The sequence below is a fragment of the Cervus canadensis genome, chromosome 10 (genome assembly GCF_019320065.1).
Source record: "Cervus canadensis isolate Bull #8, Minnesota chromosome 10, ASM1932006v1, whole genome shotgun sequence".
In the NCBI taxonomy this organism is placed as follows: Eukaryota; Metazoa; Chordata; class Mammalia; order Artiodactyla; family Cervidae; genus Cervus; species Cervus canadensis.
The window spans coordinates 9,797,735-9,811,738 of NC_057395.1; the positions used below are offsets into that span (position 1 = coordinate 9,797,735).

At 48.5% G+C, this 14,004-nt stretch overlaps 3 protein-coding genes across 33 annotated transcripts in view; all 3 read right to left on the reverse strand.

Annotated features, from left to right (window-relative positions):
- The window catches only part of LOC122447855 (ankyrin repeat domain-containing protein 26-like), a 933,540-nt gene that overhangs the window by 531,970 nt on the left and 387,566 nt on the right, over positions 1-14,004 (reverse strand). The window lies entirely within an intron of this gene.
- LOC122447884 (POTE ankyrin domain family member A-like) overlaps positions 1-14,004 on the reverse strand; it is a 312,070-nt gene that overhangs the window by 289,074 nt on the left and 8,992 nt on the right. The window contains exon 6 of one of the 2 annotated variants that reach the window (XM_043478617.1): positions 534-626. The exons of the other annotated variant lie outside the window; for it this stretch is intronic. Coding sequence (XP_043334552.1) covers positions 549-626 — 78 coding nt within the window. The 3' untranslated portion in view covers positions 534-548. Of the gene's footprint in view, positions 1-533; positions 627-14,004 lie in introns of those variants that run through there. 2 annotated transcript variants of the gene reach the window in all.
- Positions 10,496-12,017, reverse strand: LOC122447867 (alpha-1,6-mannosyl-glycoprotein 2-beta-N-acetylglucosaminyltransferase-like). The gene has a single exon (XM_043478585.1). The coding sequence runs from the start codon at positions 11,953-11,955 to the stop codon at positions 10,609-10,611; it is 1,347 nt and encodes a 448-aa protein (XP_043334520.1). The 5' UTR covers positions 11,956-12,017; the 3' UTR covers positions 10,496-10,608.

Below are 14,004 nucleotides of genomic sequence, written 5' to 3' on the forward strand. Positions count from 1 at the left end.
GTGGGCTCTGACATGTTCCACCCAACCCCTGACTTGGCTTTGGAGTTGTTTCCATGGTAACAGGGCCTGCTGGACACTACTCAGTCTATCTATTTACATCCTGTTATCAATAACACACTACAGTTTAGAAAAATGCTTTGCCAATATTTTGTCAATAAAGTTAGTTGAGCTATACCTCGTTCCTGGCTTCTATATTGGCGTCATAGGAGAGCAGCTTTGCTGCGAGTGATATATTCTGGCAAAAGACAGCGTGGTGGAGCGCGGTGTTGCCATTGGCGTCTGTGAGGTTTGGGTCGGCGCCGTGCTCCAGCAGGAGAGTCGCGCACTGCTCCTCTTGGCATTCTACGGCCTGTCAGCGTTGTGCCAAGAAACAAGAGTGTGAGTTCTGGGAATTCAAAGGAAATAGCCCACAAGTTCACCAGTTCCCTCTATTTCAACGAGATCAGTTCATTGTTAGTCTCAGTGGTTAAATCACACCCATCTCATGTGGACACGGCTCGCGGCCCCGTACCTTCATCAGCGCGGTCCTGTTCTCACTGTCACGGAGGTTAAGCTGGCATCTTCTCTCCAGGAGGAGGGCCACCACCGCGAGATGGCCATTGGCACAGGCCAAGTGGAGCGCAGTCCTACGAAAGCAAGACAAGTTCTTAGGGAAACGTAGTGTAACTGTTTCAGAACAAACAACTCTTGGTGTGATTGAAAACACTCAACAGCATGGTACTCCTATCCCTCTAAAGCAAATATTTTGTTTTCTTCTGGAGAAAGAGCAGCATTTATTAGCTTTAGCTCCTCTTACACAGTAAGGAAAGAACAATCTACTTGAATAGAATGCGCAAGACCTCGAGATTCAGCTCAACTTGGGTTTGACTTTGACTTTCACTCTGTCACTTATGAGCTGTCACTCAATCTCTTTGTGCCTCAAGTTCCTCATCAACAAAATGGAGAGAGAGTAGTAGTTATCTCACAGGACACAGCTGGGATGCTTAAATGAGATCCATGCACAGATAACTGCGATGCTTAAATGAGATCCATGCACAGATAACAGCTGGTAATTGTTAGATTCGAATATCAAAGTTACTCCTATTGCTACTGTCTTACAAGGACAACATCTAAATGAAGTCAAAGGATATTACAACTCCTTTGCAGATATGTTTTGAGGATTAGAGACAACATTGTACTCTGATGATTCTAATATGCTCATTTTCTCACATTCTAGCGTCTCTGACATTGGAATATAATTTATAAATCACAGGCTTTACAACTGTAAATTATAGCATTTTTGTTTGTTCATTTCTCGTTTTTATGTTGGTCTAATTACCATGAGGGGTTTTCGTCTAAGATTCTTTAGAGATGACGTATGTTATATGTTATTATATAATACAGGTCACAACACAGTGATCCACAACTGTGAACGGTTACACCGCATTTAAAGTGACTATAAAATATTAGCTATATTCCCCATGTTGGACAATATATCCTTGTAGCTTGCAGGATTTTAGTTCCCTCACCAGAGATCGAACCCTGGGCCCAGAGCAGTGAGTCTTAACCACTGGACAGCCAGGAAATTCCCAAGATTCCCTTGACTTCTGAAAAGGCTGAAAGTTGCCATAGGATACCAATCCTCACAAATAAATTGAAAGTGACAAATTACTTTTATCTGTGCCACATTCCTATGAGTGCCAGAAAGACAAGCCCTGTCTGCTCACCCGACTTCCCTACAGACAGCTTGCTCTACAGAGATTTTTAAATTTGGGGGGTTGCTAAATCAACTTTCAGATTTGTTTTTTTTTTCTGGTGTGGAAACCCAGGAAACTCCAGAGTGTTTGCCTTTGAAATCATTCTCAGAAAAGTCTCTGGGGTGCGATATGTGTATACTTACAACTGATTTATGATGTTGTACAGCAGAAACCAAGACAACACTGTAAAGCAATTACCATCTAATTAAAAAGATATTAAGGTTAGTAACCAGTAGAACAAGAAAAAAAAGGTCATTGTCAGCACACAAAAAAAGTACCAATAGGAATTTCAGTTTTCTTCTGGTACTTTTCTCACCCTGTGTATTTCAAATGTTTGATCCATACTCCATCTGAAACTTTTTGGTGAGATAAAAATCTAGTTACTTTTCTCTTAATAGTTACCAGGTTATTTCTCTACCATCTACACATAATTTATCTTTACTAATAGAAAACGTCATCAAGCAAATTTTGATAATCTAAAAGGGCAAATCTTTGCCTACTATACAAAACTTCCGATTTCATCACAATTAAAGACAGCATGTGTAACGCAAAATCTTTAAAACCACGATATGTTTATTTGGTTTAAATATGGAAAGACCATATATCCTAAGAAAACGTCTTCCTATTCAAGAACACATTCAGCTTCCTACTTCAAAGCTGTCTTCTAAGGTCCTTCAGCAAGGAATATATACACATAAGTGTACAGTGATATAAAATGGATATTGCATTGTATCTGAAGAATTTTTAACCCAGAAGCTGACCTGTCATGGGGATTATTTTTCTCACTATGCAGTTTTCTGGAATATATAACATTATGGTATAAAAATGTGTACATTAAAAATAAGACGCCAACAACCTCAAAAGTCTGCCCACTGCCAATATCCACAATGGACGATCCATGGGAAGAAGAGTTTTCATAAATCACATGAGAAAAACAGTGTGAAAGCCAGGGAGTTCCAGAAGATTTCTTGAGGGCTATAGAACTTGAGAGCTCTTACTCATGAGTATACCATGTTAACGATGCATAACAACAAATGAAAAGGAGGAGAAAGAAGAGGAAAAAAAGATGCTATTCATGTTTTTTTTTTTTACATTCGTGATGTGCTTAACACAGTACCTGACACAGACTAAGATTTTAAGAAGCTAATTCATTGAGCATGGTGGTGCTTTAGTCACTAAGTCGTGTCCGACTCTTGCAACCTCATGGACTGTAACCACCAGACTCCTCTGTTCATGGGATCTCCTAGTCAAGAATACTGGAGTGGATTGCAATTCCCTTCTCCAGGGGATCCTTCCGACCCAGGAATTGAACCCATGTCTCCTACATTGCAGGTGAATTCTTTACCGACTGGGCTACAAGAGATAGGATCATTCTGGAATTCTATTAACAGTAAGCTAAAGAAAATAGAGCAGAAAGCCTCTTCATCAGAAGAGGCAGAATGGTGTAGGGGTTAAAGACACGGGCTTTGGACCTATGGGCCTACATCCCAGTCCTACCACTTCAGCCTTTCAACCTTGAACAGACGACCTGAACTTTCAAACCCTCAGTTTCGCCATTGTTGAAATGGGGCAATGGTCTCCATCTCTGAGGCTGCTGAGGACTCATACTTGTGTCATTTGCCCGGGGCCTGGTACCTAGCCTCCTTGAATGTGAGTGGCTTTCACTGTCATGGAGACAGAGCAGTAGCACTGACTGCATCCTACTGGATGCCAAGCACACAGTGGGTCTCCTTTTATAGCAGCCAAGCTGAGGCTGAGGGGTAGCAGGCACAGGGTAACATGGATAGAGGTCACTGCCTACAGGACAGCTTATGGGCTCTAAGGTGACACCCCCGAGGCCGAGGCCCCATCACTGAACTGGCTGTGTAGAATTAGGCAGTCACTTCACTTCTCTGGCTCCCGCTCACACGCTGCCGGCTCACGCTCCCCGCTCACACGCACCTCTCTTCCCGCTCCCCGCCGGCCCGGCTGGCCGCTCACACGCACCCCGCTCCCCGCCGGCCCGGCTCGCCGCTCACACGCTGCCGGCTCACGCTCCCCGCTCACACGCACCCCTCTCCCCGCCCCCTGCCGGCCCGGCTCCCGCTCACACGCTGCCGGCTCACGCTCCCGGCTCCCCGCCGGCCCGGCTCGCCGCTCACACGCCGCCCTCGCCCCAGTGCGCCAGGCCGCGCTCCCCGCTCTCACGACCCCCCGACGCCGGCACGTGCTCCCCGGCCGCACGCCCCACGCGCAGGCGCACGTCAGGCTCGCCGCCCACACAACCCCCGCCCCCAGGCGCCGGCCGGTGCTCGCCGCTCACACGCAGCCGGCTCACGCTCCCTGCTCACACACACCTCTCTTCCCGCTCCCCGCCGGCCCGGCTCCCGGTCACACGCCGCCCTCGCCCCAGTGCGCCAGGCCGCGCTCCCCGCTCTCACGACCCCCCGACGCCGGCACGTGCTCCCCGGCCGCACGCCCCACGCGCAGGCGCACGTCCGGCTCGCCGCCCACACAACCCCCGCCCCCAGGCGCCGGCCGGTGCTCGCCGCTCACACGCAGCCGGCTCACGCTCCCTGCTCACACGCACCTCTCTTCCCGCTCCCCGCCGGCCCGGCTCCCGGTCACACGCACCCCTACGGCCGCTCCCCGCCGGCCCGGCTAGCCGCTCACACGCCGCCGGCTCACGCTCCCCGCTCACACGCGCCCCTCCGGCCGCTCCCCGCCGGCCCGGCTGGCCGCTCCCCGCCGGCCCGGCTCGCCGCTCACACGCCGCCCTCGCCGCAGTGCGCGGGCAGCGCTCTCCGCTCTCACGACCCCCGACGCCGGCACGCGCTCCCCGGCCGCACGCCCCCCGCGCAGGCGCACTCCCGGCTTGCCGCTCACACAACCCCCGCCCCCAGGCTCGGCGAGCGTGCTCGCCGCTCACACGCCCCCCGCGCGCCGCCGACGCTCTCAGAGGCCCAGCCTAAGTTCCCCGCCTGGCGCCTGCGCCAGGGTCTGCGAGAAGGCCATGGAGCCGGCCCTGGAGCCGCCCCGCGCGGCCGAGGGAACGCTGCCTGAGGCGGGGCGGCGTGAGGGCAGAGGCGAGCGGGCGCCTCCCGGGCCGCTGCTCTGGGGCTGCGCAGCCGCGAGCAGGATGGCGGGTGTGCCTGTGGCTCCACTCCGTGGCTGTGGGCAGCTTCCCGCGCGCGGGCGTCGCCGCCACTGCCTCTGCGCCCCCAGCTGCCCTCCGTCCTCGAAGCCTCTGTGCGCGCCGGCTCCGGTGGGCGTCTCGCCCCGGTGACGCGCGGAGAGACCAGGTGATGGGATGCTGGAGCTCAGGTGAGAGTTACACCGGGGAGGTGGGGACAGGGTAGCCCGGAGTTAGGGCCGCGCCCTGAGGGCTGCGGTGAGGGTAGCCCCACCGGGGAGCGGGCCATGCAAACACCCTCCCCTCCCCGCCTGGGAAGGGCGGGCAGCAAGGGGGCTCTGGAGCCTGAGGTTCCCTCTTACACAAGGCATTTCAGAGAAGCCATGGGATTACTCTGTGTCTAGATAGCTGTCGCAGCTCTCATGGCTCATCTGGTCAAGAATCTGCCTGCAATGTGGGAGACCTGGATTCAACCCCTGGGTTGGGAAGATCCCCTGGAGAAGGAAAAGGCTACTCACTCCACTATTCTGGCATGGACTGTCCCAAAGAGTCAGACTTTGCAAAGAGTCAGAGTGAGCGACTTTCACTTCACTAATTAAGGTGCTTCCCCACTGATGATGGGGCTTCCCTCATAGCTCAGTCGGTAAAGAATCTGCCTGCAGTGCAGGAGACCCGGGTTCGATTCTTTGGTTGGGACGCTCCTCTGGAAAAAGAAATGGCAACGCACTCCAGTATTCCTGCCTGGAGAATCCCATGGACAGAGGTGCCTGGCGCTCTACAGTCCATGGGCTTGCCAGAGTGGGACACGATTTAGGGACTAAACCACCACGTAGCACTTTGGGGAATGGATAGGATAGAAGAAAGGCTGGTTCTTGGTGGGTTAGAATAGACAGCAGGAGAGATGGATGTGGTCAGCAGCCCGGTCGGAGGTCGCTGAACACCGTGTCCTGAGACGACAGGTCTTGTAGGTGAAGGAGTCTTTTGGGCCTAGAAAAGAGAACAACAGTCTCAAGGGCCCCTTGCTGAATCATCTAACTTTGGAGAAAACAAAGCATAACTTTAGTTCCATCCGGATGCTCCAGGCCAGCTGCATCTATCTGGGACTTAATCACCCCCTGTCCGGAAACCTACCACCCCCTACACCCGCCCAGAAGACTTATCACCCCCTGCCCAACTACAAGTGTCATCTCAACAAAAGAATACTCAAAATATCCCGCCTGATTGACGTTTCCCTTATCGCTTCCACAAACCTCCCTATAAGTATGAAGCCTCCTTGATTCCTTTCGGCGCTCAGCCTGGTCATTAGGCCGACTGTCGCCCCTCCTTGCCTGAATAAAGGTAACCTACTTCTGTTGAGGTCGTCTTTCCTTTTCTGCCTCGCCGGAACTGTACCTTACAGTAGGTACAAGGACAGGGGGGGAGGTGAGAGGAGTAGCAGGGGAGGGGAGGGACCGCGTCTCTGGAGGCTTTTCTCAGGTAGCAGAGGAAACATCTGGCAGGCAGCAGGAAGAGCCTTTGGGTAGGGTGAGTCTTGTTTTGAACATCCAAGAGCACTTAGTCTGACCGTTGGGCCATTTAACAGATGGGGAAGCTGAGCCACTGGAATTACGCATCAAGTTAAAGGGCGTGTCTGAACTTGCAGCTGTTGGAAGCAGAGCCCCAACTTGAACAGTTTTCTTCGGTTGCAGTCTGTTATTCTTGCAACTTCAGGCAGTTACCTTATCTAAAAAGTTAGGAGACCACAGTGGGAGGTTCCCTGGAGCCCTAGAACTCAGAGGGCTTATTGTTCAGTCCCTAAGTCATGCCCCAGTCTTTATGGCCGCATGTATTGAGGCACGACACCAGGCTTCCCTGTTCTTCCCTGTCCCTCTGAGTTTGCTCAAATTCATTTCCATTGGGTCAGTGATGTCATCCAACCATCTCACCCTCTGTAGCCCCCTTCTCCTTCGTCATATCCTGAATCTTTCCCAGCATCAGGGTCTTTTCCAATGAGTCAGGTCTTTACATCAGGTGGCCAAAGTATTGGAGCTTCAGCATCAGCATCGGTCCTTCCAAGGAATATTCAGGGTTGATTTCCTTTAGGATTGACTGGATTGATTTCCTTGCTGTCCAAGGGACTCTCGAGAGACTTCTCTAACACTACAGTTCAAAAGCATCAATTCTTCGGTGCTCAGCCTTCTTTATGGTCCAACTCTCATATCCGTACATGACTCCTGGAGAAACCATAGCTTTGATTATAGGGACTTTTGTCTGCAAAGTGGTATCTCTGCTTTTTAAAGCCCTCTCTAGGCTTGTCATAGCTTTTCTTCCAAGGAGCCAGGGTCTTTAAATTTCATCGCTGCTGTCACCATGCGCAATGATTTAGGAGCCCAAGAAAATAAATTCTGCCACTGTTTTCATTTTTTCCCCATCTATTTGCTGTGAAGCGATGGGACCGGATACCATGATCTTAGTTTTTGAATGTGGAGTTCTAAGCCAGATGTTTGAGAGGGGTGGAGGCTTTCCAGTAAGTCCGCACTAGGGTGGGAAGACTAGATCACACGGGGAGAAAGGAGCGCAAAGGCGCAGACACTGCCCACAGGTGCTGGCTTTTCAGCCTGTGAGTCCAACTGTCTGTTTGGCTCAGACTTGAAGTGTTGGTTTCCCACTTTGGGAAGTGGCAGGGTGGAGGGGGGGAATCAGGGGTGAACTTACAAGTGTAAAATCACTGGCTTTTCTGGGTCTTAGAGGGCGTCGGTGCACCTTTTCCTGCAGTCCTGGCTGCCTTTGGGGGCTGGCCACTGGGCCAGCTGAGCTGGGTTAGACTAAGAATTGGTCTTGATCTGATTGACCCCTCACACCCTGGACCCACACGTGCTTTCGAGAATCATTCCTCCGTGGCAGATGGTAGCTGGTTGAGAGCAGAGACTCTGCCTTTTTCATTCCAGAATCCCTCGTGGTTAGGTGCTGTGTTTGGCAGATTGGAATGATGCCCTCTGTATCTGCAGAACTGATAACCAATTGAGTCTTTAGGAAAACTATCTTGAGTTCCCAGGGGCTTACAGCTGGAGGTGGGAGCACAAAATGATGCAATCCCCAGTGTGAATTTTAACAGTTTAAGTCTTAAAAAAATAAAAATTTAAATCTGGAAACTCGGTTGTATCTTTGCAAGTTTATTTCATACTTGTCTTTTGTATACCTGCTGATCTAATCGTGCAAGAGTTTCAGCTGTCCCTTAAAATAATATTTGTGGGAAAAGGAATATTGAATTGAATTCTAGTAAAGCAGACTTTTCCATGATATCTTTCTAACCAGTTGATGACAGAGGAGGTAGAAGTCAAGCTTTCATTTTTCATTAGAGATCATTTCTTACATCCAAGCTGCATTAAATAGTGTAATTTTATAATTATACCCGTAGTGCTAAAGCACTTTTTTTTTGCTAATGCATTTATTTTGGCTCTAACAGTAAATGGGTTGCTTATCGTTGTTTTGAGATTTTTTTTTTTCTTTTGGTTGTCATTGTTATAGCATTATTGGGTGTTCGTTTTTTTTTTTTTTTCCCATAAAATTTTTAATTGAAATATAGTTTACAGTGTTTCAGGTGTAGGTGTTGCTTGTTCACAGACATTGTGTACCATTTATGAATTTTATAATTCTCATGTTTTTATCCTTCCAAGGAAAGTTGTTTTAGAAATTTGCCAAAGTAGATAGCAGAAAAACTCCTTTGACCTTTCTGTTTTCTATTCTAGCAGTGTGTAAGTTTTTTTGGGGGGTGGGGGTGGGTAGTAACCTTTTAAGATCCTTTTCCAATAAATAAGTCTTTTACCTGCTTTTGTCATGTGTTATTACTTCTGTAGACTATTGGCTTTTTGTCATTAGTTTTATTGAGGTATGATTTATGTACAACACAGTACACATTTTACTAGAGTTTTGACAAATGTATACAATCCTTGTAACCAGCAACCCAACCAAGATGTCTGCCATCCCAAGGATTCCCTTTTCTCTTTGTGGCACTGGCTACCTCCCACCTGCAGCCTGAGGCAGCCAAGGATTTTCTTTCCCCTACAGATTATATTTGTCTTTTTTATTGTATTTCTGGAGTCAGCATGCCGGCAATTGCAAACTTTTCTGTGCAGGGCCAGTTAGAAGCATACAGTGTGTACTCCTTTCTGTCTGACTTCTCAGTACAGTGTCTTTAAGATTATCCTCAATGACCGTGTTGATTGTGTATTTTGTTAGTAAGTCATTCCTTTTTATTGGTTTTAATTGTGGTAAACGATGCAAAACTTAAATGTTGCCATCTCTAACCATTCTTCTGTGTCCACTTCAGTGGCATTAATTATATTCACATTGTTGTGCAACCATCACCTCTATTTCCAAAGCTTTTTCGTAACCCCAAATGAACTCTATAGCTTTTAAGCAGTAATTACCCACTCTTCTATGCCCTCAGCCTGGTAGCCTCCAATCTACTTTGTTTCTATGAGTTTGCCTATTCTAGACATTTCAGATAAGTTGCATCATACAATATTTGTCCTTTTGTGTCTGGCTTATTTCACTAAGCAGTGATTTCAAAGTTCATGTTGTTGTATGTATCAGCACTTTTTTTTTTTTTGGACTGAGCAATATTCCATTGAATAGACATACTTTGTATGAACATAGGTGTTCAGTTCTCTTGAGTGTATACCTAGAAGAGGAATTGCTGGATAATGTGGGAATTCGAAATTTGACTTTTTGTGGACCCACAAGACTGTTTTCTATAGGGCTGTACCATTTTACATTCCTACCTGCATTGGACAAGGGTTCCAGTTCCTCCCCATCCTCTGCAACACTTGTCATTATAGCCATGTTAGTAGGTGTGGAAGGACTGTTGGTTTTTCATAAGGTACATAAGCATAGAGTATTGCTACAAACTTGGTGGGGGAATTAGGGAGTGTAATTTTATATGTTCCAGGCGGATGGACTGAGGCAAGTTCTGGAGGAGATGAAAGTTTTATACGAGCAAAACCTACCTGATGTAAGTTGGTAAGTTGATATTCTTTTTTTTTTTTTTTTTTAATGCAAAAACAAGTATTTTATTTTGGCAGCACTAAAAGAAAAAAAAAAAAATCACTGTATTTCTACATTGAGGTGAAAAGTGTTTAAACTTTCTTATCAGTCAAATACATTCCAAAAGAAAGTATGTTCTATGCAGGTTCCAGAACACAGGCAATTCTTAACACAATAATACAGGAATCTTTAATACTGAAAATGACTCTGTTCTGACAGGGTGTTTAACAAACATAACTTTCTAATTATAAAACCACTGAAGCAACCTCTTCCTAGTTACTGTGTCAAGAGTGAAGCTGGGCTTGTACATTAATACTCTTAATTTCACTGTAATACTTTTTACTGATATGACGATTTTAAATAAATTTTGCTGTACTTAAAATAAGTCTTGAAAGTGGAAAGGTGTACAAAGTTCCAGATAAAAAGATTAATAGATGCAATTTAAATAGTTTCCCCTCTTCTCTCTTATCAATTAACGATAATTTTACCTCTAGCAGATACATACTGAACTTTAAAACGCAATTCTCAAAATGAAAACTTGCATTTTAAATCTTAGGCATAAACAGAAAAGATGACTATATTTGGACAACTTTTACAAGAATTTTGTTGTAGTAAAGCAGAAACCAGTTCCTAAACCTTTTTATTCAATTGTATATCCTATTTGAACAAATATCAAAAATAGAAGACTGTTACTACTTTTGCTTTTATAATTCTGATTTTGTTTTGTTTTTTTTCTTACTGCAGTCTTCTATAACTTTTACAGAGTTCATGGTCCCTAATATCTCCCCACCCTCCATTTTTCCTAGGTGGGGAAAGGGCTGTCATAAACTTCTCACTGATAGTTAGAGTTTCTGGCAACAGGTACTGTTTGTTATTATTTAAGAGTGACTCAAGTTGGGCACTCTGGGTGGCTGGTCTACAAGTTTTTTGGTGATGCATACCACAGTCTCCAGCATGAAAAATCCTAGGAACTTGAGGAACCAGCACTTTCCAGAATTTTGGAAGACAAGATACAGTCAAATATTGAAGGGTCCAGTCCCAGTTATAATCATCATAAGTACAGAAAGTGTCTGTGCACTCAATCAGCTTCTGATAGGCTTCCCGGGTCAGGGCCAGACCCATATTGTGCTCTGTGGATTTCCACGTTTTCACATCTACCTTGTCAGCCACGTCATAGAAATTTCGAATGGCAGTATAGGTCCCCAGGGAGAGAACATCACACTCGGGGCACTCTAGCTGCTTTAATTTCCACATCTTTTTGAAGACATGGTAAAAGTCTGGGGCTGAGTAGTGATCCTCCTCTAGGAAAAGTATGAGGCCAGCACAGTCTCGAAGGACTTTGACCCTCTCCCATACAAAATGCAGCTTCCACCACCAGTGGTGTTTAGTTTGGGAGAACTTGGCCTCTCTATAATGGCCGAAGGAGTCGGGATATTCAGCATTAATGCATCCCATCCGCAAAGCCGCATTCTTCTCCACGTCTCTGGGGCAATCTCTAGGGTCAGTGCCGGGGAACTCGTTAGGGTACAACTGAATGCTGAAAGGAAAGAACACCTGCAGAACTGGACAGAAATCCACCCCAGCAATCAGCTGATTGATTTCGGTCGACCAGAAGTCATGGCTAAAGATGACGAGGACGTCGTCGATTCCCTGGGCTTTTCGAAGTGAGTCCAGCAGCAGTTTGCGGTATTCGGGCCGGTTGTGCACCTGGACCACCAGCGCCAGCTCTCGGGGTGGGGGGGTCCAGGAGCCGGCCTTATCTACATTCCTCAGCGTCTGGTCAAAGTTCAGCTGGTACACCAGGGACCGGTACCGCAGCGTCAGATTGTCCACCTCGGGCTGCGGGGCAGCGGCGACCAGCGGAGCCGCCGACTCGTTGGAGCCCTGGCGGATGCCCACCGACACGGCGAGATGGTCCCCGGCCCGGGCGCCCGCACCCCGCGCGGGATCGACGTCCAGCAGCGGCGGGGCGAGGGCCTCGTTCTTCCTTTGTCGCCCATTGCTGCTCCAGAGGACGAAGCCGCAGGCGGCCACCACGAGCGTCAAGATCAGCACCTTCCGCTTATAGATGCGGAACCTCATGGTCTCCGGGGCCGGGAGCGCGGGCAGGCGGGCGGGCGGGCGGGCGCGGAAAGGAGCTAGCAGCTCCGGCAGGGAAGGGGCGGGCAGGCGGCGACCGTGGCGGTGGCCTGCAGCAGTCGGAACTGGCCCCCGCGGCTGCCCTCGCTAACTCATCCCCGGCCCCGGGGGTACGGGGACCCGCAGGTTTTCAGCTCCCCCGCGCCGCCCCGGCTCCACACATCTTCACCTGGCAACTGCAGCTCGGGCAGCGGCCCCGCCGCTAGGAGCCGCGGCACGGCGTCGCTTCGGTCCTCTCCATTCGGCACCGGCCCGGGAAGAAGCCCGACGCGGCCCCACTGTACTTCGGCTCCGTTACCTGCGCCTCCAGCGGCCCTGCGTCCTCCGCGCTCTCATCTCTACGCGGCCCCGGACCGGTAAGTTGATATTCTAAAACAGTTTAAGAAATATGATATTGATGTCAGATCATCTTAACATTAGTTTTTAAATATGTTTTCTTCTTTTTAATTCTCTGTGAGCCTGATCATACCCTAGCTATACAGAAGTAGAAGGATTTGTGTTCATGATTGTTTTGTCTCTAGGGACCAAATAGTGCTTGGCACATGGTAGGTGTTCAATAAATACTTCTCGTTTGACTGGTATGACTTGAGCGGAATTAGGGTGGATCCAAGAGAGATGACACAAGAGCAAGTAGCAGACCTGACAAGTGAAGTGTATTGTTTCCGCTGCTTGTTTTCCTCAGGTGAGACCTTAGTGGGCTTAAAGGGAGAACAGGCAGTTTGCAAATTTAGCAGGAGTAGCAGTGACTTCTGAAAGCTTGAGTGAAGTGGGCTGGGAACTCCTGCTGCAGAACACTACAGCTTGGTAGGTTAGAGGGCTCTGGAGTTGTGGACTGTTTAGAGCCAAGCATGGGAGTGGGCACAGAGGAGAGTTTGAGCTGAATGACAGACTTCAGAGGACCTGTGATTGGGTGAAGAATAAGACACAAGACTACTGACTGCTGGAGGAAAACTGAGTTATTGAGAGCTCATCCTGGAGAGAAGTAAGTCTGCAACTTGAGATTTCGTCCCTGGCCTTGTTCGGTAGTGTTTTCACCAGTTAGTTGGGCGTAGAAATCAGTAGCGTGCTGTTAGGGTGTGTGGAGGACACAGAACAGTAGGAACACTTTGCAGTGACTGTTTAAGGATAGATGCTGATGAACGAGGAACTGATGTGCAAGAGGTCTGCAGTAAATGTAAGGGAAATGGAAAGTCCTGCACTCAGGTTCCCAAGTCCTTCATTTGTTCCTGCAACAGATATGCACTCAGCAGTTATGAGCTGATAAAGGGCTCTGGTGTTTCCGTTGTAAACAGCAGAATCAAGAGGTTTGCCCCCATGGCCCTCAACAGTGTCATGCAGAAGGCAGGTGTTAAATGCAGGTAAAGCGGGTCAGAGTACGTGCCGTGAAGGAAAACACCACACTTGGAGAGAGTGTCATGCACTCAAAATATTGGTAGATGGAGAAATTCGGGAAATTCTCTCCGAGGAAGAGACTCTTCAGCTGGAGCCTGAAGAAGCGGGTTTTAGCGAGGAGGTAACTGTGGGCAGAGAGCATTGTAGTTGGACGAAACAGCATGTGCAAAGGCCCTGAGTCTTTAAAGAGGGTGGGATGCCCAGGGATCTGGGCATTCCCAAAGACCAGTGTGGCTGGAACTTAGTGAGCAGGTTGAGGGTAACACCAAGGGAGATTACTAAGCATGTGGGGCTGGTGGTGGCATGTTTGTGTTGTAAGGACGACCCTGGCCGCCATGTGGATAGTGGATGGTGGAATCGAGAGGGAGGATGGTGGTCATGCAGGTGACAGGAGAGGTGAGTCAGACTAGGAGAAAGGAGAACAGTTTACACACCTGTTTAGGAGGTGACTGAACAGGCCTTGGTCCAGCAAGGGAATTATTTTCTGGTATTCGTACCATGGGGAAAATCAGGATCCAAAATTCTGTGCCCTATCCTCCTAGTTTGGTTCTGGGCAGGATGCCACTATTACCAGTTTCTGGTTAAAATTCTTTGTCAGAA

Bases quoted from the DNA above. Each gene is read 5' to 3' on its own strand.
- LOC122447867 (XM_043478585.1), bottom strand. From the start codon at position 11,955: ATGAGGTTCCGCATCTATAAGCGGAAGGTGCTGATCTTGACGCTCGTG.